At 58.1% G+C, this 27,940-nt stretch overlaps 2 protein-coding genes across 2 annotated transcripts in view; both read left to right on the plus strand.

Moving 5' to 3' along the window:
- The first annotated feature begins 2,770 nt into the window (after positions 1 to 2,770).
- The window catches only part of DHRSX (dehydrogenase/reductase X-linked), a 41,163-nt gene continuing 15,993 nt past the window's right edge, over positions 2,771 to 27,940 (plus strand). The window contains exons 1-2 of the mRNA XM_056107899.1: positions 2,771 to 2,898; positions 27,418 to 27,525. Coding sequence (XP_055963874.1) covers positions 2,790 to 2,898; positions 27,418 to 27,525 — 217 coding nt within the window. The 5' untranslated portion in view covers positions 2,771 to 2,789. The remainder of the gene's footprint in view (positions 2,899 to 27,417; positions 27,526 to 27,940) is intronic.
- ZBED1 (zinc finger BED-type containing 1) lies at positions 9,452 to 14,305 on the plus strand. Its single transcript, XM_056107898.1, has one exon. The coding sequence runs from the start codon at positions 9,467 to 9,469 to the stop codon at positions 11,819 to 11,821; it is 2,355 nt and encodes a 784-aa protein (XP_055963873.1). The 5' UTR covers positions 9,452 to 9,466; the 3' UTR covers positions 11,822 to 14,305.

The following is a 27,940-nucleotide window of genomic DNA, read 5'->3' on the forward strand; positions in this document are numbered from 1 at the left end:
TGTACGTCCATGTGTGCATGCACGTGTGTGTATACACGTTTATGTATGTGGATACATGTTTGTGCATGTGTGTACACATGTGTGCATGCATTTGCATGTGTGTACACATCTGCGCACGTGTGTGCACGTGCCTCTGTGTGCGTGTATCTGTACACGTGTGTGTAGATCCGTGTGCACCCACGTTTGAACGTCCATCTGTGCATGCACACGTGCGTGTACACGTTTATGTATGTCGATACATGTTTGTGCGTCTGTGTACACATGTGTGCATGTATCTGTACACGTGTGTATAGATGTGTGTGCGCCCACGTGTGTACGTCCATGTGTGCATGCACGTGTGTGTATACATGTTTATGTATGTGGATACATGTTTGTGCATGTGTGTACACATGTGTGCATGCATTTGCATGTGTGTACACATCTGTGCATGTGTGTGCACGTGCCTCTGTGTGCGTGTATCTGTATACGTGTGTGTAGATCCGTGTGCACCCACGTTTGAACGTCCATGTGTGCATGCACGTGTGCGTGTACACGTTTATGTATGTGGACACGTGTTTGTGCATGCGTGTACACGTGTGCGTGCACTTGCGTGTGTGTACTCGTCTGTACACGTGTGCACACATGCCTCTTTTGCGTGTATCTGTATACGTGTGTATGGATGCGTGTGCACCCACGTGTACGTCCGTGTGTGCACGCACACGTGTGTACACGTTTGTGTGTGGGTACATGTTTGTGCATGCATGTACAAGTGTGTGCGCACTTGTGTGGGCATGTACACACATGTGTACACACATGTCTGTATGTACATGTATCTGTACCCACGTGTATATGTGTGTGTGTGAACCTGGCTGGGCCCTGATGGAGGGTCCCTTGCCACCCTGACTCACAGCCGGCCTCGAGGTCCCGGCTCAAGAATCCAGAGTCCAAATAACTGGGTGGGTGGGGGTGTCAGGTGGGGGGTCCCCCACACAGACCATGTCTGATTTTCACGGGGGCTGAGCAGGGGGGCTTTGCCCGGATGGACACACGTGAGTGTCCATGCCATGTGAGAGCCAGACAGCTTTATCACAGCATCTCGGTCCTCTCAGGGGTCAGCGTGGGGTCTGCAGGGGGACCCAGAGGTGGACCCTTGGGGTGGGGACGTGGCCGTCCCAGCTTGGGGGGGGGCTTCCTGGAGTCCAGAGAGGGGCCCACGGGGCGGGGTTTCTCTGCTCCTACGGGGGCTCTAAGCTGAGTTCCTGGGCTCTGGCTGGGGTTCAAGGATGCAGAGCTCGTAGCTGGGGTCTGAGTTGGGGGGTCCCAGGGGTGTCAGGGCTGCAAACATGCAGAGCTGGTTCCTGGGGTCCCGGTGGGCTTCCTGGTTGCAGACTGGGTTCAGGTGGGCTTCCTGCTTGCAGGCGAGGCCCAGGTGGGGTTCCTGCTTGCAGACTGGGGTCCAGGTGGGTTTCCTGGTTGTAGACAGGGCCCAGGTGGGCTTCCTGCTTGCAGTCCGGGGCCCAGGTGGGCTTCCTGCTTGCAGACCGGGGCCCAGGTGGGCTTCCTGCTTGCAGTCCGGGGCCCAGGTGGGCTTCCTGCTTGCAGTCCGGGGCCCAGGTGGGCTTCCTGCTTGCAGTCCGGGGCCCAGGTGGGCTTCCTGCTTGCAGTCCGGGGCCCAGGTGGGCTTCCTGCTTGCAGTCCGGGGCCCAGGTGGGCTTCCTGGTTTTAGACTGAGGCCCAGGTGGGCTTCCTGCTTGCAGACGAGACCCAGGTGGCTTCCTGCTTGCAGACTGGGGCCCAGGTGGGCTTCCTGGTTGTAGACCGGGGCCCAGGTGGGTTTCCTCCTTGCAAACTGGGCCCAGGCGGGTTTCCTGGTTGTAGACTGAGGCCCAGGTGGGCTTCCTTTTTTGCAGACTGGGCTCCAGGTGGGCTTCCTGGTTGCAGACTGGACTTCAGGTGGGCTTCCTGGTTGCAGACTGGGTTCAGGTGGGCTTCCTGGTTGTAGACTGGGATCCAGGTGGCTTCCTGCTTGCAGACTGGGGCCCAGGTGGGCTTCCTGGTTGTAGACCGGGGCCCAGGTGGGTTTCCTCCTTGCAAACTGGGCCCAGGTGGGTTTCCTGGTTGTAGACTGAGGCCCAGGTGGGCTTCCTTTTTTGCAGACTGGGCTCCAGGTGGGCTTCCTGGTTGTAGACTGGGCTCCAGGTGGGCTTCCTGGTTGCAGACTGGACTTCAGGTGGGCTTCCTGGTTGCAGACTGGGTTCAGGTGGGCTTTCTGGTTGTAGACTGGGATCCAGGTGGGCTTCCTGCTTGCAGTCCCGGGCCCAGGTGGGCTTCCTGGTTTTAGACTAAGGCCCAGGTGGGCTTCCTGGTTGCAGACCGGGCTCCAGGTGGGTTTCTTGGTTGCAACTGGGGTCCCGGTGGGTTTCCTGCTTGCAGTCCGGGGCCCAGGTGGCTTCCTGCTTGCAGTCCGGGGCCCAGGTGGGCTTCCTGCTTGCAGTCCGGGGCCCAGGTGGGCTTCCTGGTTTTAGACTAAGACCCAGGTGGGCTTCCTGGTTGCAGACCGGGCTCCAGGTGGGTTTCTTGGTTGCAACTGGGGTCCCGGTGGGTTTCCTGCTTGCAGGCCGGGCTCCAGGTGGTCCTTCCACCGTCGCAGCCTGGGGTCACCGCCGGGGGTTTCTGCGTGCCTGGGGGCGCACCGGCCGGGTGTTCCCGGGCGCGGGCCTGCGGCGGGGGCCGGGGCGGCGCGCGGGGCGGGCCTGGCGGCGCGCGTTTCCGCCGTGAGCGCGGCCCGGCCGGTCCCCGGACACAGCGCCATGTCGCCGTGGCGCGCGGTGCGCGCGGCGCTGCGGGTCTACGTGGCGGGGGCGCTGGTGATGCTGTCGCAGCTGCTCCGCCGCTGCCTCGGGGGCTTCTCGGAGCCAGGTGAGCGCGCGCGGGGGGCCGCGGGGCGCACGGGTGGGTGGGTGGGGGGGCCTGGGACGGGGCGCACGGGCGCGCGCGCTCCCGGCCAGGGGGACGGGCGCGGGGGAGGGGGTTGGACCCGGGGACGCGACCTTGAGCCGGGCGCGCGCGGGAGGTGGACACTTTTGGGGGGGACCCGGCGCGCGCGGGAGGTGGAGACTTCGGGGCGGGGCGCGCGCCGGAGTTGCACAATTGGGGCAAGGGGCGCGCGCGAAGAGGGGGGGATGGACACGTTTGGGGCCGACCCCACAAGCAGGAGGTGGAGACTTTGGGGAGGGGCGCGCGCGGGAGGTGGAGACTTCAGGGGGCTCCCTGGTGCCCCCCACCCCCGCGGGGCGCACCCCCAGCGCGCAAGAGGCCCCGCACACCCCTGGTTCCGCCTCCACCGTCACCCCCGGGCGCCCCGGAGGCGCCTCCCGGAGCGGGGGCCGGGCCGGGTGCAGCTCCGCCCCGCGCGCATCCGGAAGGGGAGGCCCCGCGCTGCGCGGAGCGGACCAGGCCGCTGGACCCGAGCCCAGCCTCGAACTCAGCCCACCGCGGGGGTCCTGGACCCCCGCCGCCGCTGCCCCGGGTTTCGGGGTGCGCACCCCGCGGGGAGACCCCCCCGGAACCGCGCCGCCCGTCGCGGCGGGACGTGGCGAGGCCGCCGGAGCTCAGGGCCTGGCCGGTCCCTGCACCCGCGGCGGGGCCGTGTGCGGGCCCCCGGGGGACCCTCCTCGCCGCCCACCCCGCCCCAGCTCCGGTGGCCCGCGTGGGGGGCTTCCCCGGGGACCGCCAGGCGCGCCCAGCCCGGCCTCGGAGGCGCCCAGCGGCCCAGGGGCCTCCCCGAGCGGGCCCGAATCTGGCCGCGAGCGGCCTGGACACGCAGGTGTCCGTCTCTGGACAGCAAAAAAAAAAAAAAAAAGCAAAAAAAAAAAAAAGTAAATTGTTGCCCGACCGATGATACTCTTAGTTGCGACTGTTTCCAAGTTGAGAAACATTTGCGAGTTCAGATACAATGTTGCAATTCTAATCCCAGCGCCGAGGTCCCCAGGTGAGCCGCCTGCCCCGCCAACCTGCGGGCCTGGACAGGGGCCAAGCTGACTCCTGGTTCTGTGCTCAGGGCTGACTCCTGGCTCTGTGCTCAGGGCTCACTCCCGGCTCTGTGCTTAGGGCTGACTCCAAGATCTGTGATCAGGGCTGACTCCCACCTCGGTGCTCAGGGCTCATTCTTGGCTCAGTGCTCAGGGCTGACTCCTGGCTCTGTGCTCAGGACTGACTCCCAGCTCTGTGTTCAGGGCTGACTCCGAGGTCTGTGCTCAGGGCTGACTCCCACCTCAGTGCTCAGGGCTCACTCCCTGGCTCAGTGCTCAGGGCTGACTCCTAGCTCTGTGCTCAGGCTTCACTTGAGGGTCCCCGGCGACCCTATGAGGCCACCCAGCTGCACCCTCCGGGACCCCTCCCCGCACCCGAGGCCCCCCGTGGAACATTCCTCTGCTTCTTCTTTCTCCAGCCCTGTGTGTTTCTCTCCTTGGTGGCCTCCTTCCTTCCTGTGCCCTGGGCTTCAGGCTGGCGCGGGTGTGAATAATAACCTGTGACTGTCTCCAGACACACACACACACACACACACACAGACACACACACACACACACCCTGTGCGTCTGTAACTGCACCGTGATAGGGTCTGTCCGCAGTTCCCTGGTGTGTAGATAACACTGGATTGTCTTTGCTGTTCTCTCAGGGACCTCAGGGTTTATTCAGCCAGCCGCCGACCCGGGTTCGATTCCCAGCATCCCATAGGGTTCCCCCGAGCACCACCAGGAGGGATTCCTGAGTCCACAGCCAGGAGGAACCCCTGGGCATCGCCGGACGGGACCCAAAAAAGGAAAAAAAGAAAGAAATGAAAAGACTGATTGCCTTCATGGGGCGGGAGTGATAGCACAGCGGGGAGGGTGTTTGCGTTGCACACGGCCGACCCGGGTTCGATTCCCAGCATCTCATAGGGTCCCCTGAGCACCGGCAGGAGTGATTCCTGAGTGCATGAGCTAGGAGGAACTCCTGTGCATTGCTGGGTGTGACCCAAACAGCAAAAATAATAATAATAATATTAAAAAATTTAAAAAAAACTCTTAGGGGCTGAAGTGCTGATACACAACACAGGACACGTGGTTTACACACAGATGTCCAGGCACCCCAGATGGTCCCCTGAGACGCCCTATGGTCCCCTGAGCACCTCCAAGGATGATTCCTGAGTGCCAAGCCCCCGGGGACCGACAAAAGCAACTCCAGAGACTCGCTGAATATGACCCCAAAGCTGAAAATCAACAAACAAGCAACCGAAAAACACGCCTTTTAAATCTGGGTCTCCCCTTGACGCTGGGAGCCTGTTGTGGGCTGTGGGCTGACCTTGAATAAGAGTCTGAGTTAATTTTTTTGCTTTTTGGGTCACACCCAGCAATGCTCAGGACTCACTCCTAGCTCTGCACTCAGGAATGACCCCTGGCGATGCTCATGGGACCCTATGGGATGCTGGGAATCGAACCCGGTCGGCCACATGCAAGGCAAACGCCCTCCCTGCTGAGCTATCGCTCCAGCCCCTCTTCTCTCCTTCCTTCCTTCCTTCCTTCCTTCCTTCCTTCCTTCCTTCCTTCCTTCTTCCCTCTCAATTCTTTCCTTCCTTCCTTCCTTCCTTCTTCCCTCTCAATTCTTTCCTTCCTTCCTTCCTTCCTTTCTTCCTTCTTCCCTCTCAATTCTTTCCTTTCTTCCTTCCTTCCTTCCTTTCTTCCTTCTTCCCTCTCAATTCTTTCCTTCCTTCCTTCCTTCCTTCCTTCTTCCCTCTCAATTCTTTCCTTCCTTCCTTCCTTCCTTCCTTCCTTCTTCCCTCTCAATTCTTTCCTTCCTTCCTTCCTTCCTTCCTTCTTCCCTCTCAATTCTTTCCTTGTTCCTTCCTTCCTTCCTTCCTTCCTTCCTTCCTTCCTTCCCTTCCTCCCTCCCTCCCTCTCTTCTCTTTTTTTTTTTTTTTTTGCTTTTTGGGTCCCAGCCGGCAATGCTCAGGGGTCCCTCCTGGCTCCACACTCAGGAATCACTCCTGGCGGTGCTCGGGGGACCCTATGGGATGCTGGGAATCGAACCCGGGTCTGCCGTGTGCAAGGCAAACACCCTCCCTGCTGTGCTATCATCGCTCCAGCCCCTCTTCCTTCCTTCCTTCCTTCCTTCCTTCCTCTTTCTTTTTTTTTTTTTGCCTTTTGGGGTCCCACCCGGCGATGCTCAGGGGTTCCTCCTGGCTCATGAACTCAGGAATGACTCCTGGCAGTACACGGGGGATCCTAGGGGATGCTGGGAATCGAACCCAGGTCGGCCACGTGCAAGGCAAACGCCCTCCCCGCTGGGCTCTCGCTCCAGCCCCGGGAGTTTGAGTTCTAAGGCAGCTTTTTCCCACTGAGTTCCGTGACCCCCCCGCACACATTGCCGGGACCCCTAACTGCTACCTGCTGTATCCACCAGTATGTCCCCTCCTCCTTTGGGGTCAATAAAAATCATCAGTCATTGATTATGATTTGCTCGAGCGGGCCCAGTAACGTCTCCATTGGAGACTTTGTTGTTACTGTGTCTGGCATATCGAATACTCTCGGTAGATTATGATAATTCCCTTCACCTCAGCCTTATCCACCTTGACACACACACACACACACACACACACACACACGCACACACGCACACACACCCATTCTCATCCCAGGCATCGGACACTTTTTTTCAGCTCTTAATTTCTTTAGTTTGTATTTTCTTTCTTTCTTTTTTTTTTTTTTTCTTGTAGTCGTTTTGGGACTGGAGCGATCGCACAGTGGATAGGGAGTTGGCCTGGCACGCGGCCGACCCGGGTTCGATTCCTCCGCCCCTCTTGGAGAGCCCCTTGGCCAGCTCCCGAGAGGATCCCGCCCGCACGGTGGCAGAGCCTGGCAAGCTCCCCGTGGCGTCTTCGAGATGCCAAACACAGTGACAGCGAGTCTCACCCTGGAGACGTGACTGGTGCCCGCTCGAGCAAATCGACGAACAACGGGAGGACTGTGCTTCAGTGCCAGGGGCCCCTGATGCTTCCCAGAAAAATGCTAATGCAAAATGCCGCGTGTCGGGTTATGTGGTCCCTGTGGATGGCGGTGGAGAAGGAGGCAGACAGAGGAGTCAGTTGCGTTTCTCTGTGTCGCCAGGGCATGGCAAAGCTAGCCCCAGACACTTCAGTGCCCTTTGTGGTGATTTAAGAAAAATGGTGGGTGGCGGGGTGACCCTCTCAAGGGTGTTCCTGAACGCACAAGGCCCCACTGGAGATTGTCAGCCACCCGGACTATCGGTTCCATGCACGGGTTTGAGAAAGCAGCATTGGCGGGGTTGTAGAGACACACCAGGGAATGCTTTGGAGACCTCCGGGCTGCAGACAGCCGTGCTCTGGCGCTCAGGATAAAACTACAGGTGGGGGCTGGAGCGATAGCCCAGCGGGGAGGGTGTTGGCCTGCCACACGGCCGACCCGGGTTCGATTCCCAGCATCCCACAGGGTCCCCCGAGCACCGCCAGGAGTGACTCCTGAGTGCAGAGCCAGGAGGAACCCCTGTGCATCTCCGGGTGGGACCCAAAAAGAAAAAAAAAAAAACAAAACCAAAAAACGACCCCACCAACAGGCTACGTGATGCATGAGTTTAGGGCATCCAGCTGGGGGCCGGGGATATCGGAGCTTGGGAAGGGAGGCCCCTGCCTGCAGGAACAGCCCCTCCCTGCCCCTCCCCTGCCCCCCGTCTGCAAGGACCCCATGTCCCAGGGAGGACCCGTCCCCATGGTGCAGAGTGAGGACACGCATGTTTCTCTTAGGGGCACGGCCCCACCCCTGCACGGATGTTCAGTTCCCTCTGGGGCTCCCGGGGTGGGTCCTTCATGCCTCTTCCAGCTCCCAGGGTCTCTGGGCGTCCCTGGGCAGGGGACTTGGTCCCTCCCATCGCTTCTCCTCTGCGTCTGCGTCTCCTCCTGTGTCTCTGGGAAGGACGCTGTGGTCTGTACTCAGGGCTGACTCCCGGGTCTGTGCTCAGGGCTCACTCCTGGCTCTGGACTCAGGGCTGACTCCCGGCTCTGTGCTCAGGGCTGACTCCCGGCTCTGTGCTCAGGGCTGACTCCCGGCTCGACGTCTCCCGAGCGTATGAACATGTGCGGTGTCCCGGAAAGATCTGCCCACACGCAGTTCCCTCTCCCTTCCCCCCAAACCCATGCGCATGGGCTTGTGCGGTGTGCACGCTGAGCCATGTGCTGGGTGACGACTCCGTGGCCAAGCTGGTTGCCGGCGCACCGGCTCTTCTAGGAGCGTTTGCGTTCAGATCCGTGCCAACGTGCTTTCGGGTGGGGGAGACGCAGGGTTGCAAGATTTGGAAAGTTGCCTGGTGCGAGGGAACGCGGGCGCCCTAGCCGGGGGCGCAGCTGCTTGGAATGTTACGCCTTGGGTACGTCCCCAAGCCCCTGCCTGCGGCTGCAGTGGGGACCTTCGGCTGCTAGGAACATTGCGCCCTGGGCGCTTCCCTTTGGAACGTTGCGCCCTGGGCGTGTATTATCGGAACGTTGTACCCTGGTACCATATGATTAGAATGTTGCACCCTTGGTGCGTCCCGTTGGAACATTACGCTCTCGGTGCATATTATTGGAACGTGGGACCTTGGGCGCGTATTATTGGAACGTTGCGCCCTGGGCGTCTGTTATTGGAACATTGCACCCTGGTCGCGTACCGTTGGAACGTTGCGCTTTGGGCGCGTATTATTGGAACATTGCGCCCTGGAAACAAATTAATAGGATGTTGTGCCTTGGATGCGTCCCGTTGGAACATTACGCCCTGGGCGCTTATTATTGGAGCGTTGCACCTTAGGTGCGTATTATTGGAACATTACGCCCGGGGTGCATCCTGTTGGAACATTGCTCCCTGGGCGCTTCCCTTTGGAACGTTGCGCCTTGGGCACGTGTTATTGGAACATTGCGCCCTGGGTGCGTCCCGTTGGAACATTACGCCTTGGACTCGTATTATTGGAACATTGCGCTCTGGGTGGTTCCCGTTAGAACGTTGCGCCCTGGGCGTATCCCACCGCGACGTGCCGTCAGCGCGTCCGATGGGCACGTTGCGCCCCTCGGCGCATCCCATTGGAACGCTGCGCCCTGGGTGTGTCCAAGCCCTTGGCTGCGGCTGCCGCCGTGAGGACCTATCTGCAGGCGCGCGCCCGCGGAAGATTGCGCCCTGGGCGCATCCATCCGAGCCCCTGGGTGTGGCCACAGCGCGCCCGTGCCGTGGCCTCTTCCTGCCCGTGCGCCCCGCTGGTGGCCAGCCCGATAGCCGCGCGCCGGGTAGAGCAGAGGGGAGGCCTGGCTGCAGGGTTCCAGCTTGCGTCCTCCCTCCCCCGAGCCCGGGGCCACTTCTCATGCCGTGTTTATCTTGCTACTTCTTAGCAGGTGGACGCGAGTGAGCCGCCCGCGGGGGCCCCCTCCCCCATCCTCCTCTCCTCCCCGGCCCGGGCCAGGGGCGCAGCCATGGAGACCAAGGCGGCGGCGGCGGCGGCGGCCGAGGGCTGCCCGAGCGACCTGAAGCTGGTGGCACACCCGCGCGCCAAGAGCAAAGTCTGGAAGTACTTCGGCTTCGACACCAACGCCGACGGCTGCATCTTGCAGTGGAAGAAGATTTACTGCCGCATCTGCATGGCGCAGATCGCCTACTCGGGGAACACGTCCAACCTCTCCTACCACCTGGAGAAGAACCACCCCGAGGAGTTCTGCGAGTTCGTCAAGAGCAACACGGAGCAGATGCGCGAGGCCTTCGCCTCGGCCTTCTCCAAGCTCAAGCCCGACGCCGCCGCCGCCGCCTCCCAGCAGGGCGCGTCGGAAGCTGCGTGCGCCCCTGCGGCGTCGGCCTCCTCCTCCTCCTCCTCCTCCTCCTCTTCCTCCGCCTCCTCCTCCTCCTCCGCCGCCTCCTTTTCCTCCTCCTCCTCCTCCTCCTCCGTGGTGGCCCCGTGCGCCCTCGCCGCTGCTTCCTCGTCCGCCTCGTCCTCCTCCTCCGGAGGTAGCAGCGGCGTTGGCGGCGGCGCCAAGGCGGGCCTGGACAGCAAGCGCCAGCAGGAACTGACCGCCGCCGTGCTGGGCCTCATCTGCGAGGGCCTCTACCCGCCGTCCATCGTGGACGAGGCCACGTTCCAGGCGCTGCTGCGGACGGCCGAGCCGCGCTACGAGCTGCCCAGCCGCAAGTTCTTCTGCAGCCGCGCCCTGCCCGAGCAGTACGCGGCCGTGCGCGCGCGGGTGCTCCAGGAGCTGGCGGCCGCGCCCTGGTGCGCCCTCACCGCCGACATGTGGGCCAGCGCCAGCCAGAACCGCACCTACGTCACCTTGGCGGCGCATTTCCTGCGCGCCGGCCGGGGCACCCCGCCGGGGGCCGCCCCGTCGGCGCTCACGCCGGGCGCCCGCTGCCTGAAGACCTTCGAGGTGCCCGAGGAGAACGCGGCGGAGACGGTGACGCGCGTGCTCTACGAGGCCTTCATCGAGTGGGGCATCGGCTCCAAGGTCTTCGGGGCCACCACCGACGGCCGCAAGGACCTGGTGAAGGCGTGCGCGCTGCTGGACATCGGCGTCCACATGCCGTGCCTGGGCCAGGCCTTCGAGGCGGGCATCCAGCAGGCCTTCCGCCTGCCGCAGGTCGCGGGGCTCCTGGCGCGCTGCCGCAAGCTGGTGGAGTACTTCCAGCAGTCCTCCGTGGCCACCTACCTGCTGTACGAGAAGCAGAAGCAGCAGCAGCAGCCGGCCCCTCGCATGCTGGCCAGCAACCGCGTGGCCGGCTGGGCCAGCACCCTGGCCATGCTGCAGCGGCTGCGCGAGCAGCAGTTCGCCGTGGCCGCCGTCCTCCTGGAAGACACCAACAGCCACCACCTGATGCTGGAGGCGGCCGAGTGGGCCACCATCGACGCGCTGGTGGACCTGCTGCGGCCCTTCGAGCAGGTGGCCGAGCTGCTGTCCGCCTCCCGCTACCCCACCATCAGCATGGTCAAACCCCTGCTGCACATGCTGCTGAACACCACGCTGACCCTCAAGGAGACGGACGCCAAGGAGATCAGCATGGCCAAGGAGGTCATCGCCAAGGAGCTGTCCGCCACCTACCAGGAGACGCCGGAGATCGACATGTTCCTCAACGTGGCCACCTTCCTGGACCCGCGCTACAAGCGCCTGCCCTTCCTGTCGGCCTTCGAGCGGCAGCAGGTGGAGAACCGGGTGGTGGAGGAGGCCAAGGCGCTCCTGGACCAGCTCAAGGACGCGCCCTTCGCGGGAGACAAGACCTACCCGGCGGCGCCCGACGAGGCGCCCTCGCCCGCCAAGAAGTGCGCGCTGGGCAGCGGCGGCGGCGGCCCCGGGCCCGGGAGCGTCATCAACAACATGCTGGCCGAGATCTTCTGCCCCACGGGCGGCGTGGAGGACGAGGAGGAGTGCCACGCGCAGGTTCTGGAGGAACTCAGCAACTTCAAGTCGCAGAAGGTGCTGGCGCTGGGCGAGGACCCTCTCAAGTGGTGGTGTGACCGCCTGGCGCTGTTCCCGCTGCTGCCCAAGGTCCTGCAGAAGTACTGGTGCGTGGCGGCCACGCGCGTCCCCCCGCGCCGCCTCTTCGGCTCCGCGGCCACCGTGCTGGGCGCCAAGCGCAACCGCCTGGCGCCGGCCCACGTCCACCAGCAGGTCTTCCTGTACGAGAACGCGCGCGCGCCCGACGCCGAGCCCGAGGCCGAGGACGAGGGCGAGTGGGGGCTGGACCCCGAGCAGGGCTTGGCCCTGGGCGACCCCGCGCACGGGAGCTTCTTGGGCCTCCGCGAGGCTGGGGCTGGGGGAATCGGCGGCGGGGGCGCCTTTCTTTGACCCTCCCGCGGGATGCAAGAGTGGACCCTGCGCAGCGCCCAGGAGGCACGCGTGGACGGGGACGGCTCAGGCCACCCGGGCGCCCTGTCCAGGCGCTGGGATGGCCCGAGCCAGGCCGCCACGCGGACGGCAAGCTTCATTGCACACATGTAGTGCGCCCGCGTGTGCGCACGTGGGTGCCCGGACTGGCCCCTCGGGCGCGCCACCACCAAGGCAGCCGGCCTTGGGCGCCCTTGGGCGCGCACAGAGGCACCGCGAGGCTGCGCCACGGAGGCCAGGGCGGCCACGGATATTCAGATGCTGCTGCAGGCGCGCGGCGGTGTGGAAGGCTCCGAGGACGCGCAGGGAGAGACTTGAGGGCCGGGAGGAGCCCTGCGGGGCGACCTGAACATTTGAAAAATTGCACCCGAGAAAGAGAGAGAGAGAGAGAGAGAGAGAGAGAGAGAGAGAGAGAGAGAAAGAGAGAGAGAGAGAGAGGGGCATTCAGGCTTTGGAGCCCCTGTGTCAAGTTGGAGGGCGCTGGAGAGGTGTGAGCCAAAGGGCCCGAACGTTTTGTTGCGTCTGGTCGGAGCCCTGGAGAGTGGCCCATCCCCCTGCCCCCAACAAAGGCGGCACACAGCCCCTTCCCCTAGCCAGAACAGAACAAAAACCCAACCCGCAAGGGCACGTGCAAACGGCGCATTTGGAATTCCCGTGCCCGGCCCTCTCAGATCTGGGAGCCCCTCGCTCTGGGAACCTCTCACAACCCCCCTCTGCAAGATTGAAATCTCTCCGCGCCCCCTCTGCCCGAGTGAGTGTGCCGTGAGAGGTGGCCCCGGGTCTGGGGGCGCAGACACGTTAAGGCACGGTCCTACCCCGCCCCCCGCCCCCCAAACTCACCCCTCTGCGCTCTGGACACCTCTGTCCACGGAGTCGGGACTCTCCAGGGTCCTCCTTGGAAAGGAGCATCCGCTAGGGGCCCCCAAGCACTGCCAGGAGCGATTCCCGAGTGCGTGAGCCGGGAGGAACCCCTGAGCATCGCCGGGTGGGACCCAAGAAGCAGAAAAAAAATTGTTTAAACTAAAACGGAAATGTTAATTTTTGATAGTTGGGGTGGTCCTGGGGCCAGGTGGGAAATGTGCTCTGTGTGTGTGTGTGTGTGTCTGAGAGAGAGAGTGCTCACGGTTGCATGAGTGTGTGTATGCATAACAGCGTTTGTGTGAAAAAGTGTGTGTGTGTGTGTGTGAGAGAGAAAGTGCATGCCCGAGAGTGTGTGAGAAAAAGTGTGTCCCTATGTGCCGGAGTGTGTGTGCACAAGAGTGTTTGTGTACACGAACAGAGTGTGTATAAGAGAGAAAGTATGCACGCAACTGAGTGAGTGTGTGAGAGAAAAAGTGTGTCCAGATGTGCCGGAGTGTGTGTGTGTGTTTGAGAGTGTGTGTGCATGAAGAGAGTGTGTGTGTGTCTGAGAAACGTGTGTGTCAGAGTGCGTGGAACAGTGTGTGTGTGCGTGAGAGTGTGGATGCTTGTGCGTGAGCGTGTGTGGGAGTGCGTGTGAGACTGTGTGTCTGAGCGTGCTCGTGAGCCAGTGTGTGTGCGGGTGCGTGTGTGTGTGGGGGTGTGCATGCGTCTGAGAAATGTGTCTATGAGAGTGTGCATATGCGCGTGAGTGTGTGTGCGTGACCATGTGTGTGTGTGAGTGAGAGAAAGTGCTTGAGGCGACGTGATTGTGTGTATGCACGACAGAGTTTTGTGTGTGTGAACAAGCGTGTACGTGAGAGTGTGTATTAGAGAGTGTGCATGTAAGAGAAAAAGTGTGCACGCAGCAGAGTGAGTGTGTGAGAGAGAAAAAGTGTGTCCATGTGTGCTGGTGTGTGTGTGTGCGCACACAAGAGAGGTGTTTGTGTGCCTGATGAGAGTGTGTGTACATGAGAAATGGGTATGTGTGTGAGAGTGCGTGGGACAGTGTGTGTGTGTGTGCATGAGAGCGTCTGTGTATATGTGTGTGCTTGCGTGTGTGAGAGTGCGTGTGAGAACTGTGTGTCGTGAGCGTGTTCCTGAACCAGTGCGTGTGGAGAGCACGTTTGTGTGGGTGTGCACTGGTCTGAGAGTGTGTGTGGGAGCTTGTATGAGAGTGTGCATGAGAGTGTATACACGCGAGAGTGCGTTTGTGTGCGTGAGCGTGTCTGTATGTGTGAGCGTGTCTGTATGCATGAGCGTGTGCGTGTGAGAATGTGTGTGCGTGCGAGATTGTGTGTCTGTGTCCATGAGAGAGCGTGTGTGCATTGCTTGAGATGTTCGACTCCCGTGAGCGCCAAAGCTAGCTCCAGCCGCCGTGCAGTGCGCCCCACTCTCAAATGCGAACCCCCTTGTCCGCTTTCTGGCCACGTGCCCCGACCCGCCCGCAGACCCCCCGAGACCCCCACCCGCAGCTGCGACTGACTTGTCATTTTCCCCTCGTCGTCTTTCGAACCCTGCGTCCTCCCCTTATTTAACACTGTTCAATAAAGCGTCAGATGAGTCTGGAGCTGCTTGCTGGATGTGGGACCACACTTTCTCCTCGTGGCAAGGGAGAAAGGACAAACCAATGTCATCCTACAATCCACCATCGATCTGTCCATCCTTCCGTCCATCCACCAATCCATCCTTCCATCCTTCAGTCCATTCACCCACTCATCCATCCATCTATCCACTCATCTATCCATCCATTATCCATTCATCCACCCATCAGTTCATCCATCCAGCCTTCTACCAATCCACCCATCCACCCACTCATTCATCCATCCATTATCCATCCTTCCATCCATCCATTCACCCATCCATCCATCCATCCGTCCGTCCGTCCATCCATCGATCCATCTATCCACCCATCCACCCATCCATCCATCCATCCATCCACCCATCCATCCACCCACCCATCCATCCACCCATCGACCCACCCATCCACCCATCCATCCACCCATCCACCCATCCATCCATCCACCCATCCATCCATCCACCCATCCATCCATCCACCCATCCACCCATCCATCCATCCATCCATCCATCCATCCATCCATCCACCCACCCATCCACCCATCCACCCATCCATCCATCCACCCACCCACCCATCCATCCACCCACCCACCCATCCATCGACCCATCCATCGATCCATCGATCCATCCATCCACCCACCCATCCACCCACCCATCCATCCGTCCATCCATCCATCCATCCATCCATCCATCCAACCACCCACCCATCTATTTGCACATTCTTCTAATGAGGTTACTAGGGCAAGGGCTCATGGCACCTCCAGTCCTACCCTCAGCTCCCCCCAACCGCGGGCCCCTCACCAAAAGGAGATGGGTGTGAGGTGTGATCGAAGAGTGTGAGAATTTGAGAGAGAGAGAGAGAGAGAGGGAGGGAGAAAGAGGCAAGGAAACAGAGAGACGGGGAGAGAGAAGGAGAGAAGTAGATAGGATCTAGGGAGAGAGAGAGAGGACAGAGGGCTAGAGAGAGAGGGAGAGAGTGGAGGGAAGGAGTGAGAGGGAGAGAGAGGGAGAGACCAATGCAGAGAATCAGCGGGAGAGAGAGAGAGACAGAGAGAGAGACAGAGAGAAACACGGAGAGAAGACAGAAGAGTTTGCTGCCCATGGTGTGTGGGTTGACCAACCCAAAACCCCGTAGAGCAGAACCAGACCGGGAGGTGGAAACACAGTAGGGGTGTGTGTGTGTGTGTGGTGTGGGGGGGAGGCACAACTCCATTCCAAACCCCGCCCCCTGGTTGCTAGAACATTCCTCCTTACTCTGGGTTCTGCCCGTCAATCCAGGTGCTGTCCTCGTCAAGCTCTTTGAGTTTGGTGGGACCGGGGGTCACCCACACCAGCATGATTCCCCACCCCGGTCCAAGTCCAAAGCTCTGTATTGCCTACGCTTGCTATACCACATAACAAGCTGCAAAGCTCTGCAGTGCAAGAAAACACAACATCGCCTGTGAATGCAGTGCAATCTGGTGTCACATGACCTAGAGCAAGCATGAAGGTGTAGAAGCGTCTGGCCTCCTTTCCAAGGCACCCACGTGGGCGCCATGGCTTAGCCAGGCGGTCCCAGGGGCTGTGACGTGGATGGCTTCTCAGGTACGTGGCTGGGGCCGACAGGAGCCTGAGGGAAATGGCCACAGGGCCCTGAACACGCAGCTGGGATGGTGTGGCCGGTGTGGGACACGGTGTCTTACTCCGTGTAAGACAGCCCCTTACTACTCCTCCTCTTCCTGGAGTGAGCCCTGAGCACAGAGCCGGGAGTGAGCCCTGAGCACAGAGCAGGGAGTCAGCCCTGAGCACAGAGCTGGGAGTCAGCCCTGAGCACAGAGCCGGGAGTCAGCCCCGAGCACAGAGCTGGGAGTCTGTCCTGAGCACAGCTGGGTGTGCCCCCCCTCAAATCTCGATCTTATTTGTATAATGTAGCATATTGGGAACTTAGCAATGCCCCCATTGGGCTCCTGGTTCACTGCAGACACCCACTTCTTGTCTCGGTGCTGGTGGGGCTTGAGCCCAGCTCCGTAATCGGAACATTTCCCCCATCAGGAGTTGAGATTTTACGAGACAGGGGACTCCTCATTCCTCCTCTTTTCTTTTTTACTATTTTTTAATTTATTCTCACTTAATTGTAATGAATCACCTTGAGATACAGTTACAGACTGACAAACTTTGGTGGCTACATTGTAGTCACACAATGATCCTTTTACTTTTTAATTATTTTCTTTTTGAATCACCGTGAGACACAGTTACAAGCTTTCCTGTTTGAGTTTCAGGCACACCATGATGGAACCCCCCTCCCTCCACCAGTGCCCATTCCCCACCCCCAATGTCCCCAGTATCCCCCCATCCCACCCTCCCCCTGCCTCCAGGGCAGACAATCTCCCCCAGACTCTCTCTCCACTTTGGGGCATCATGGTTTGCAATACGGACACTGAGATCAATCTAGATCAATACAAACCAAATACCGATCACGTTGGGTCCTTGATCTACTCTCAGCACACACCTCCCATCCCGAGCGATGCCTCCATCCCTCCCTGACTCACTGACCCCTTCTCCATCCCAGCCACCTTCTCCCTCGCGTCATGAGGTCAACGTCCAACCATGGGGCATTCCTCCTGGCCCTTGTCTGTACTGTCCTTGGGTGTCAGTCTCCTATTATGTTATTTTACTATATTGAATCACTGTGAGACACAGTTACAAGCTTTCCTGTTTGAGTTTCAGTCACGCAATGATGGAACCCCCATATCTCCACCAGTTCCCATCCTCCCCAATGTCCCCAGTATCCCCCCCATCCCACCCTCCCCCTGCCTCCAGGGCAGACAATCTCTCCCAGACCCTCTCTCTCCTTTGGGGCATCATGGTTTGCAATACAGACACTGAGATCAATACAGATCAATACGGATCCAATACCGATCATGTTGGGTCCTTGATCTTTTCTCAGCACACACCTCCCATCCCGAGCAACGCCTCCATCCCTCCTTGACTCAGAGACCCCTTCTCCAAACCAGCTGCCTTCTGCCCTAGCTCATGAGGCTGGCGTCCAACCCTGGGGCAATCTTCCTGGCGCTTGTGTCTACCGTTCTTGGGCGTCAGTCTCTAATTATGTTATTTTATTATATTGAATCACTGTAAGATGCAGTTACCAAGCTTTCCTGTTTGAGTTTCAGTCACATAATGACGGAACCCCCATCCCTCCACCAGTGCCCATTCCCCACCACCAATGTCCCCAGTATCCCCCCATCCCCCCATCCCCCTGCCTCCATGGCAGACAATCTCCCCCAGACTCTCTCTCTCTCTCCTTTGGGGCATCACGGTTTGCAATACAGACACTGAGATCAATGCAGATCAATCCAGATCCAATACCGATCACATTGTGTCCTTGATCTACTCTCACGGACACATCTCCCATTTCGAGCGATCCCTCCCACCATCAGTGACTCAGTGACCCCTTTTCCATCCCAGCTGCCTTCTCCCCCAGTTCACAAGGCCGGCGTCCAACCCTGGGGCAATCCTCCTGGCCCTGGTCTCGACTGTCCTTGGGTGTGTCCGTCTCTGATTGTGTTATTTTATATTCCACAAATGAGGGCAGCCCTTCTTGTCTCTGACTCGAGGACGCTGCCTTCTGCCGCCTTGCAAAGGGCCGGGGGCCACCCACAAGAACCCCCTTATCTCCGCGAACTCTTTGTGTGTGTGTGTGTGTGTGTGTGTGTGTGTGTGTAGGGGGTGTTGTGTGAAGCATAGGATCCTCCAGCGCAGACCCTCAGAGAAGACATAAGTGCTGTTGTGATCCCGTCAGCCAACGTCTCGACCCCAATTCTCTCCGCCCGTGCCGTTGGTCCTTAAGGTTGAACCCTGCCCCTGGGTGGGTGGCCTCTTAGGGGGAGGGACACCCGCAGACTCACTTTTTTAAATTTTGGGGTCCCACCCGGCGATGCTCAGGGGTTTTTCTTGGCTCTGCACTCAGGAATCACTCCTGGCGGTGCTCAGGGGACCCTAGGGGATGCCGGGGATCGAACCCGGGTCGGCCACGTGCCAGATCAATGGCCCTTCCCTCTGGGCTGTCGCTCCGGCCCCTAGACTCAATGTCCTTCCTTCTTCCTTTTCTCCCTGGTTAATGGGAGCGGCCGCTTTAGGAGGCGTGGGGTGCGGGGAGAGGGGTTCGAGAGGGTTTATCTTGTTGTTTTATTTATTTATGTTACGTGAGAGATGTTGAGGAATTCCTTTTCCTTGAATCACTGCGAGATGTGGATGAGTTCCGTTTTCGGGGGTCACTGTGCCATGCACCGTTGCAAAGTTGCGAGCGACTGGGTTCCAGCCCTGTCGTGTTCCAACACCCGTCTCGTCACCCCAACACCAGTGTCCTCAGGTTCCCTCCTGCCTGTCTGTGTGGAAGACACCTTCCTTTCCTCTCTCTCTGTCTGTCTCTGTTTCTGTCTGTCTCTCTCTGTGTCTCTGTCTCTCTCTCTCTCTGTGTCTCTCTGTCTTTCTGTCTCTCTCTGTCTCTCTCCCTTTGAGTGTGTCTCTCTCTCTGTCTCTGCCTCTTTGTGTATGTGTCTCTGTCTCTCTGTCTCTGTCTCTCTATCTCTGTCTCTTTGAGTGTGTCTCTCTCTGTCTCTGCCTCTTTGTGTATGTGTCTCTGTCTCCGTCTCTCTCTGTCTCTTTGAGTGTGTCTCTGTCTCTCTCTGTCTCTGCCTCTTTGTGTGTGTGTCTCTGTCTCTCTCTGTCTCTGTTTCTCTCTGTCTCTCTCTGTCTCTCTTTGTCTCTGCCTCTTGGTGTGTGTGTCTCTGTCTCTCTTTGTCTCTGTCTCTGTCTCTGTCTCTTTGAGTGTGTCTCTCTCGTCTCTGCCTCTTGGTGTGTGTGTCTCTGTCTCTCTCTGTCTCTCTCCCTTTGAGTGTGTGTCTCTCTCTCTGTCTCTGCCTCTTTGTGTATGTGTCTCTGTCTCTGTCTCTCTCTGTCTCTTTGAGTGTGTCTCTCTCTGTCTCTCTGTCTCTGCCTCTTTGTGTGTGTGTCTCTGTCTCTCTCTGTCTCTGTTTCTCTCTGTCTCTGTCTCTCTTTGTCTCTGCCTCTTGGTGTGTGTGTCTCTGTCTCTCTTTGTCTCTGTCTCTGTCTCTTTGAGTGTGTCTCTCTCGTCTCTGCCTCTTGGTGTGTGTGTCTCTGTCTCTCTCTGTCTCTCTCCCTTTGAGTGTGTCTCTCTCTCTGTCTCTGCCTCTTTGTGTATGTGTCTCTGTTTCTCTCTGTCTCTCTGTCTCTCTCTATCTCTGTCTCTTTAATTGTGTCTCTCGCTGTCTCTGCCTCTTTGTGTATGTGTCTCTGTCTCTGTCTCTCTGTCTCTTTGAGTGTGTCTCTCTCTGTCTCTGCCTCTTTGTGTGTGTGTCTCTGTCGCTCTCTGTCTCTGCTTCTCTCTGTCTCTCTCTGTCTCTCTGTCTGTCTCTTTGAGAGTGTCTCTCTCTGTGTCTCTTTGTTTCTGTCTCTTTGAGTGTGTCTCCCTCTGTCTCTGCCTCTTTGTGTATGTGTCTCTGTTTCTCTCTGTCTCTCTCTGTCTCTTTGAGTGTGTCTCTCTCTGTCTCTCTATGTCTCTGCCTCTTTGTGTGTGTGTCTCTGTCTCTCTCTGTCTCTCTCTGTCTCTGCCTCTTGGTGTGTGTGTCTCTGTCTCTCTTTGTCTCTGTCTCTGTCTGTCTCTTTCTCTTTGAGTGTGTCTCTCTCGGTCTCTGCCTCTTTGTGTGTGTGTCTCTGTGTCTCTCTTTCTCTGTTTCTCTCTGTCTCTGTCTCTGTCTCTTTGAGAGTGTCTCTCTCTGTGTCTCTCTGTCTCTGCCTCTTTGTGTGTGTGTGTGTCTCTGTCTCTCTGTCTCTCTCTCTCTCTCTCTCTCTCTCTCTCTCTCTGTCTCTTTCTATCTGTCTCTGTCTCTCTCTCCTTTCGGGCATGGTGGTTTGCAATACAGATGCCAAAACTTGATCATGCATGCCACTTGACGACTACCTTCCTTCAGCACTCAGTTCCTGTCCAGAGTGACCATGTCCAGCTACCACCATCCTACTGGTCCCTTTTCCATCCTCACTTTTCCATCCACCCAGCCATCCGCCCCTCCTACACGCACGAACACACACACACACACACACACACACACACACACACACAGAGTTACGGCAAGCAGCAACTCAAGTTGCGTGAAAGGAGTCAGAAGGAGAGGCCCAGACCTACAAGGACGGCACTCACTTGTGGGATATAAAATAACGTAACAGGGGGCTGGAGCGATAGCCCAGCGGGGAGGGCGTTGGCCTTGCACGCGGCCGACCCGGGTTCGATTCCCAGCATCCCCTAGGGTCCCCTGAGCACCGCCAGGAGTGTGATTCCTGAGTGCAGAAGCAGGAGGAACCGCTGAGCGTCGCTGGCTGGGACCCCAAAAGCAAAATAATAATAATAATAATAATAATAATAATAAAAGTAACAGAATAGGAGACCAACAGCCAAGGACAGTAGGCGCAAGGGTCAGGAGGAGGCGTCCACAGCTGCAAGCTTCTCGCTTGGAACTCAGGGAATTCTGCCCGTGATGCAGGTCAATGCATTCATTGGCAAGCACCCCGCACAGACCCTTGCCTCGTCCCGTCCCGCTGCTGGTCGGGGTTCGAACCCAGCCCCCGAAGGGCGCGGTTTAAGCCGCTGGGAGGGCCCCGTGGTCCATGGCACTGCGGGGAGGAATTGGCTAAGCGAGCTCTGATATTTACGGCGGTGAGTTGACGGGTTAATTTCCCAGCTCCCAGGCGGACACGGAGCCTCCGAGGACGCCCGGCCAGACGGATGATCTAATCCACTCCCGAGACCGACGTTGGCTCTTCACTCCGCTTGGCACTGGGAGGGCCACGGGGGGTGGGCAGAGCACGTGCCCCGGGTGCGTTTCTGGGAGAGGGGCCGCCTTGCTCACCATCTTTCATCCGGTACATCAATTACCCCCGGTGTTGACGGGGTCCGTGGCCCGCTGAGGGGTGTGTGTGTGTGTGTGTGTGTGTGTGTGTGTGCGTGAGAACCGTGACATGTTCTGAGCCCGGCATCCGTCATCCATCACGCCAGCCTAGGTGGAAAGGATTGAGGATATTGTCTTTTTAAACCTTTAATCTCTTTTTTTTTTGGCTTTTTGGGTCCCACCCGGCGATGCTCAGGGGTCCCTCCTGGCTCTGCACTCAGGAATCACTCTTGGATGTGCTCGGGGGACCCTACGGGATGCTGGGAATCGAACCCGGGTCGACCTTGTCCAAGGCAAATGCCCTCCCTGCTGGGCTATCACTCCAGCCCCCCTCCCTTCCTTCCTTCCTTCCTTCCTTCCTTCCTTCCTTCCTTCCTTCCTTCCTTCCTTCCTTCCTTCCCTCCTCCCTACCTCCCTTCCTTCCTCCCTCCCTCCCTTCCTTCCTTTCTCTCTTCCTCTCTCTCTTTCTTTTCTTTCTCTTTTTGGGTCCCACCCGGTGATGCTCAGGAATCCCTCCTGGCGGTGCTCGGGGGACCCTGTGGGATGCTGGGAATCGAACCCGGGTCGGCCGGGTGCCAGGCAAGCGCCCCCCCCCGCTGGGCTATCGCTCCAGCCCCTCTCTCTTCCTTCCTTCTTCCCTTCCTTCCTTTCTTTCTTCCTTCCTTCCTTCCTTCCTTTTCTTCTTCCCTCTCTCCTTCCCTCCCTCCCTCCCTCCCTCCCTCCCTTCCTTCCTTCCTTCCTTCCTTTTCATTCCTTCCTTCCTTCCTTCCTTCTTTCCTTCCTTTCCCTCCCTTCCTCCCTCCCTCCCTTTCTTTCTTCCTCCCTCCCTTCCTTCCTTCCTTCCTCCTTTCCTTCCCTCCTTTCTTCCTTCCTCTTTTTTCCTCTTTCTCTTTCCTTCCTTCCTTCCTTCCTTCCTTCCTTCCTTCCTTCCTTCCTTCCTTCCTTCCTCCTTTCCTTCCCTCCTTTCTTCCTTCCTCTTTTTTCCCTTCTTTCTTTCTTTCTTTCTTTCTTTCTTTCTTTCTTTCTTTCTTTCTTTCTTTCTTTCTTGTCCCACCCGGTGATGCTCAGGGGTCCCTCCTGGCTCCTGCACACTCAGGAATCCCTCCTGACGGTGCTCGGGGGACCCTATGGAATGCCAGGACTCAAACCCGGGTTGGCCGCATGCCAGACCAGCGCCCTCCCCGTTGGGCTCTCACTCCAGCCCCCCAAGGTTATTTTCTTGTCTCTACCCCAAACCGTAGCTTCTGTCTCGCCTTTTCCAAACAGACTCTGGTGGGGGGTGGCTGGAGAACTGGTCAGCAGGGCGGGTGTCTGCTCTTCACACGGGCCAGGCCGGTGTCAACCAGATCCCCCAGCACCCCGGGAGTGACCCCTGCAGGCAGAGCCTGGAGTCGTCCACCACTGCTGAGCGGCTGTTACTGGGGGGTGGGTGGACGCAGCATCTGGTCTACCAGCTGGTCACAGCCCAGCCGCCTTTCTTGGTTTCCAGGGAATATCGGAGTGTGTGTGGGGTGGGGGACATCGTTTGCTTCCGGCTGTCCGTGCACACAACCCCGTTTCTCTCCTGCTTTGAGTCACTACAGTATTTTCGTTGTGAGTCAACGATGCAGTCTTATTCCCACGGAAACACAATAGGTGATTCTGTGTGTCCACTAAATATTGTACACGCACGGGCCTGAGGCAGCTGTTTTGACAGCTCGTAGCACGATCTAACTGCGTGCCAATGGTCCATGTGTGCCTCTGTGTGTCTTTATTGCATACCAGTGTTTTTTTTTTAGTTTTTATTAGTGAAAACACCATGAGGTCCAGTCGTAGACTTACAGATTTTGGTGCTTGGGTGTCAGTTATACAATGACCGAGTACCCATCCCTCCACCAGTGCCCATTCTTCATCATTTACTTTTTTTTTTTTAAGTTTTTGTTAGTGAAACAACATGAGGTACAGTTGTAGACTTACAAATTTTTGCCACTTGGGTTTCAGTTCTACAATGATCGAACACCCATCCCTCCACCAGTGCCCATTTCCCACCACCACGGATCCCAGTGTCCCTCCCACCCCCCATCCCCCCCATCCCACCCTGCCTCTGTGGCAGGGCATTCCCTTTGGTTCTCTCTCTCCTTTTGGGTGCTGTGTTTTGCAAGAGAGGCACTGAGTGGCCATCATGTTCGGTCCATAGTCTACTTTCAGCATGCTTCTGCCATTCTGGGAGGATCCTCCCAACACCCTTTATTTGGTGCTCCCTTCTCTGTCTGAGCTGCCTTTTCCCCTAGCGTGTGTGGCTGGCCTCCAAGCCATGCAGTGAACCTCCTGCATACCAGTGTGTTTTGATGCCTAGATACTGTCTGTCCGTGGATTTTTTTTTCCCTTTTGCTTTTTGGGTCACACCCGGCGATGCTCAGGGGTCCCTCCTGGCTCTGCACTCAGGAATCAGCCCTCCTGGTGGTGCTCGGGGGACCCTAGGGGATGCCGGGAATTGAACCCGGGTTGGCTGCGTGCCAGACCAACGCCCTCCCCGCCGTGCTCTCGCTCCAGCCCGTGTCTGTGGATCTTACGGCGATCTCTGCCTTGTCTGACTGTGTGTCTGTGTGCCTGCCGGCACATCTAGACCGACATTGGTCTACCTGCGTGGATAATCTCAATTTCTGGGTCTCCAGCATTTGTGTTTTATAAAGTCCTGTGTCCTTCCGTGCTCAGGGTGCCTCGTTTGCAAGGTTCTCAGCGTGCACACTGAGAGCATCCAGGGACTGTCCTTAGACTTTGAATTAGTGCCACCCGTGAAACGTAGTTCATCATGTTATCGTGGTAGTGGTTAGGATTGAATGCAACCTAATGATGAGAGAGAGAGAGAGAGAGAGAGAGAGAGAGAGAGAGAGAGAAAGAGAGGGAGAGGAAGATAGAGGGAGAGAGAGAGGGAGAGTGAGAAAGAAGGAGAGGGAGAGGGAGGGAGTGAGAGAAAGAGAGAGAGAGCCGGAGGGAGAGAGTGCGGAGGTGTCATGAGTGTAACCGAGCTGCAAACAAAGGAAGCTTGCGGCCAACCGAGGAGACAGAAATGAGATGATTTTATTGGAGAGGCAACGGCACCGGGTCACACAGCAGCTGTGGCGAGAGGCCGCTGTCCCCCGAGGGCACAGTGACAGCCAGGCGCGAAGCCATTTCCTTCCCCTCCCAGCCTGCGGAGGACAGCGTCATCCCTCACCTGGCCTCTGCCAGGGAACAGAAGGGTTTTTCGACAGGGGGTGGGGGGTGAGCGGCAGGAGGAGGAAGCAGAGGCGGTGGGGGAGGAGGAAGAGGAGGAGAAGATGAAGAGGAGGGGGAGGAGGAGGGGGGGGAGGGGGAAGAAGAAAAGAGGAGGAGGAGAAAGAGGACAAGGAGGAAGAGAGAAGGATGAATAGGAGAAGAAGGAGGAGGTGAAGGAATAGGAGGAAGAGGAGGGAGAGGAGGAGGAGGAGAAGGAGAAGGAGGGGGAAGAGGGAGGAGGAAGAGATGGAGGAGGTGAAGGAATAGGAGGAAGAGGAGAGGAGGAGGAGGAGGAGGAAGAGGAAGAGGAGGGGGAAGAAGAGAAGGAGGAGAAGGAGGAGGAAGAAGAAAAGAGGAGGAAGAGGAAGAAAAGAGGAGGAGAAGGAGGAGGAGGAGGGGGAGGGGGGAGGAGGGAGGAGGGGGAAGAAGAGGAGGAGAAAGAGGAGGAGGAAGAGGAGGAAGAGGAGGAGAAAGAGCAGAGGAGAAGGAGAAAGAGGAGGAGGAGGGGGAGAAGGAAGGGGAAGAGGGAGGAGGAAGAGATGGAGGAGGTGAAGGAATAGGAGGAAGAGGAGGGAGAGGAAGAAGGGGTAGAGAAGGAGGAGCAGAAGGAGGAGGAGGAGGAGGAGGGAGAGGAGAAGCCCAGTCTTAGCTTGACCCGCTGTAAGCACTGACCTGCACGACTCATCAGCCTGTGTTTGGAAACGACCGTGCGTCCTCCTAGTTCTCCGTGAATCGATGTCCCCGTTGACCCCAGAACGTTCCCAAAACTTCCGAGCTCTTTAGGAGCCCCCTTTCCACCCTGCAGATGAATCGTCACCACTGTCACCACTGTCATCAACTCCATCACCACCATCATCACCATAATCACCACCATCACCACCATCACCATCATCACCATCACCATCATCACCACCATCACCATCATCTCCACCACCATCACCACCATCACCATCACCACCACCATCATAATCACCATCAACACCATCATCACCATAATCACCACCATCACCATCATCACCATCACCATCACCACCACCATCATAACCGTCGCCACCATCACCATCACCACCATCATAATCACCATCATCACCATCACCACCATCATCACCATCATCCCCATCACCATCATCATCACTATAACCACCAACACCATCATCATCACCATCATCACTACCATTATCACCATCATCACCACCATCACCACCACCATCACTACCATCACCTCACCACCATCACCACCATCACCATCATCACCACCATCACCATCACCACCACCATCATAATCATCACCGCCATCACTACCATCATCACCATCACCACCATCACCACCATCACCATCACCACCACCATCACTACCATCATCACCATCACTGCCATCACCATCATCATCACTATCACCACCATCACCATCATCATAATCACCATCATCATCACTATCACCACCAACACCATCATCATCACCATCATCACCACCACCACCATCATCATAACCATCATCACCATCACCACCACCACCACCATCACCAACACCATTACTGCCATCACCACCATCATCACCAACACCATTACTGCCATCACCACCATCATCACCATTACCACCACCACTATCACCATCATCCCCATCACCATCATCATCACCACCACCACCACCACCACCATCATCACCAACACCATTACTGCCATCACCACCATCATCACCATTACCACCACCACTATCACCATCATCCCCATCACCATCATCATCACCACCACCACCACCACCACCATCATCACCAACACCATTACTGCCATCACCACCATCATCACCATTACCACCACCACTATCACCATCATCCCCATCACCATCATCATCACCACCACCACCACCACCACCATCATCACCACCATCACCACCATCACCATCACCACCACCATCATAATCATCACCACCATCACCACCATCATCACCATCACCACCATCACCACCATCACCGTCACCACCACCATCACTACCATCATCACCATCACTACCACCATCACCATCATCATCACTATCACTGCCATCACCATTATCATCACTATTACCACCATCACCACCATCACCATCATCATAATCACCATCATCACCATCACCACCATCACCACCATCACCACCATTACCACCATCACTATCACCATCATCCCCATCACCATCATCATCACTATCACCACCAACACCATCATCGTCACCATCATCACCACCACCACCATCATCATAACCATCATCACCATCACCATCACCACCACCACCATCACCAACACCATTACTGCCATCACCACCATCATCACCATTACCACCACCACTATCACCATCATCCCCATCACCATCATCATCACCACCACCACCACCACCATCATCATAACCGTCATCACCACCATCACCATCATCACCATCACCATCACCACCACCATCAAGATGACCCCAGACACCTCTTTTGGGGGCAGCGCCGTTCCCCGTCACAGGCTCGAGTCATTGTGGAATCCACGACCCTTGCTAACTTGCCGACTGCACCGCTCGCTCAGAGGTTAGCTGGGCAGTGCCGGGCACCTCCAGGAGTGCTCCCCGGGCGGTGCTCCAGGAACACAGCTCACTGTGGCGTCCCCGCGGCACTGTGTGCTATCCGGGTGGGCATGGCCGACCTCTGAGCTCCCTCAGACCTGCCCAGGGCCGAGTCCCTTCATCTGGACATTCCTTGCTCTCCTCCGTGATGCGTGTGAATCTCTGTGCCCATGAGGGGTGACCGCCGGGAGGGGACCGTCCTCCAAAGCCCGGTGTCCCCGGCCTGGGCGCGGCTTGGCCCGTGGAGCTTGGGGCGGGCGGGAATGGGCGTCTCGTGTCCCTCTGTTGCCCGCTCACCACCTCCCTCCCTCTGCCCCCTGCAGTGTTTCCCCCGCAGCCCGGGCGCGTGGCCATCGTCACGGGAGGCACGGACGGCATCGGCTACGCCACGGCCAGGCGGCTGGCCCGCCTGGGCATGCACGTCATTCTCGGTGAGCCGGGTGGAGGACCGTGGGGGGATGAGGGAGGGCCGGGCACCAGCACCCGAACCCACGCTGGGCTCTCAGCACAAACAGAACCCGGTCACCCGCGTGGGCTTCTCCCGGGGCGTTGGGCGTGGACACACGGCAACTGTCCGCAGCCCCTGACCTTGCCCAGAGCCAGGCTGTCTGCTCTGGGGTGACCCCCGGCTTCTACCCGCCGGAACCAGGCGGACAGAAGGAACTGCTCCTGCAAAGAATTCTCAATTAAGTAACTGTGATCTACAAAGAGGGTGATAGTTGGGTTGGAGGCGTAGCTGACTTCCACAGCCACCCCACCCCCAGCGTCACTGACCGCCACTATTGGTTACCCTCCACCAGTGTCCACTTCCCAGAGGCAGTGTCCACTTCCCAGCAGTAGTGTCCA

This window comes from Sorex fumeus, unplaced genomic scaffold, assembly GCF_029834395.1.
Source record: "Sorex fumeus unplaced genomic scaffold, SorFum_2.1 ptg000181l, whole genome shotgun sequence".
Classification (NCBI taxonomy): Eukaryota; Metazoa; Chordata; class Mammalia; order Eulipotyphla; family Soricidae; genus Sorex; species Sorex fumeus.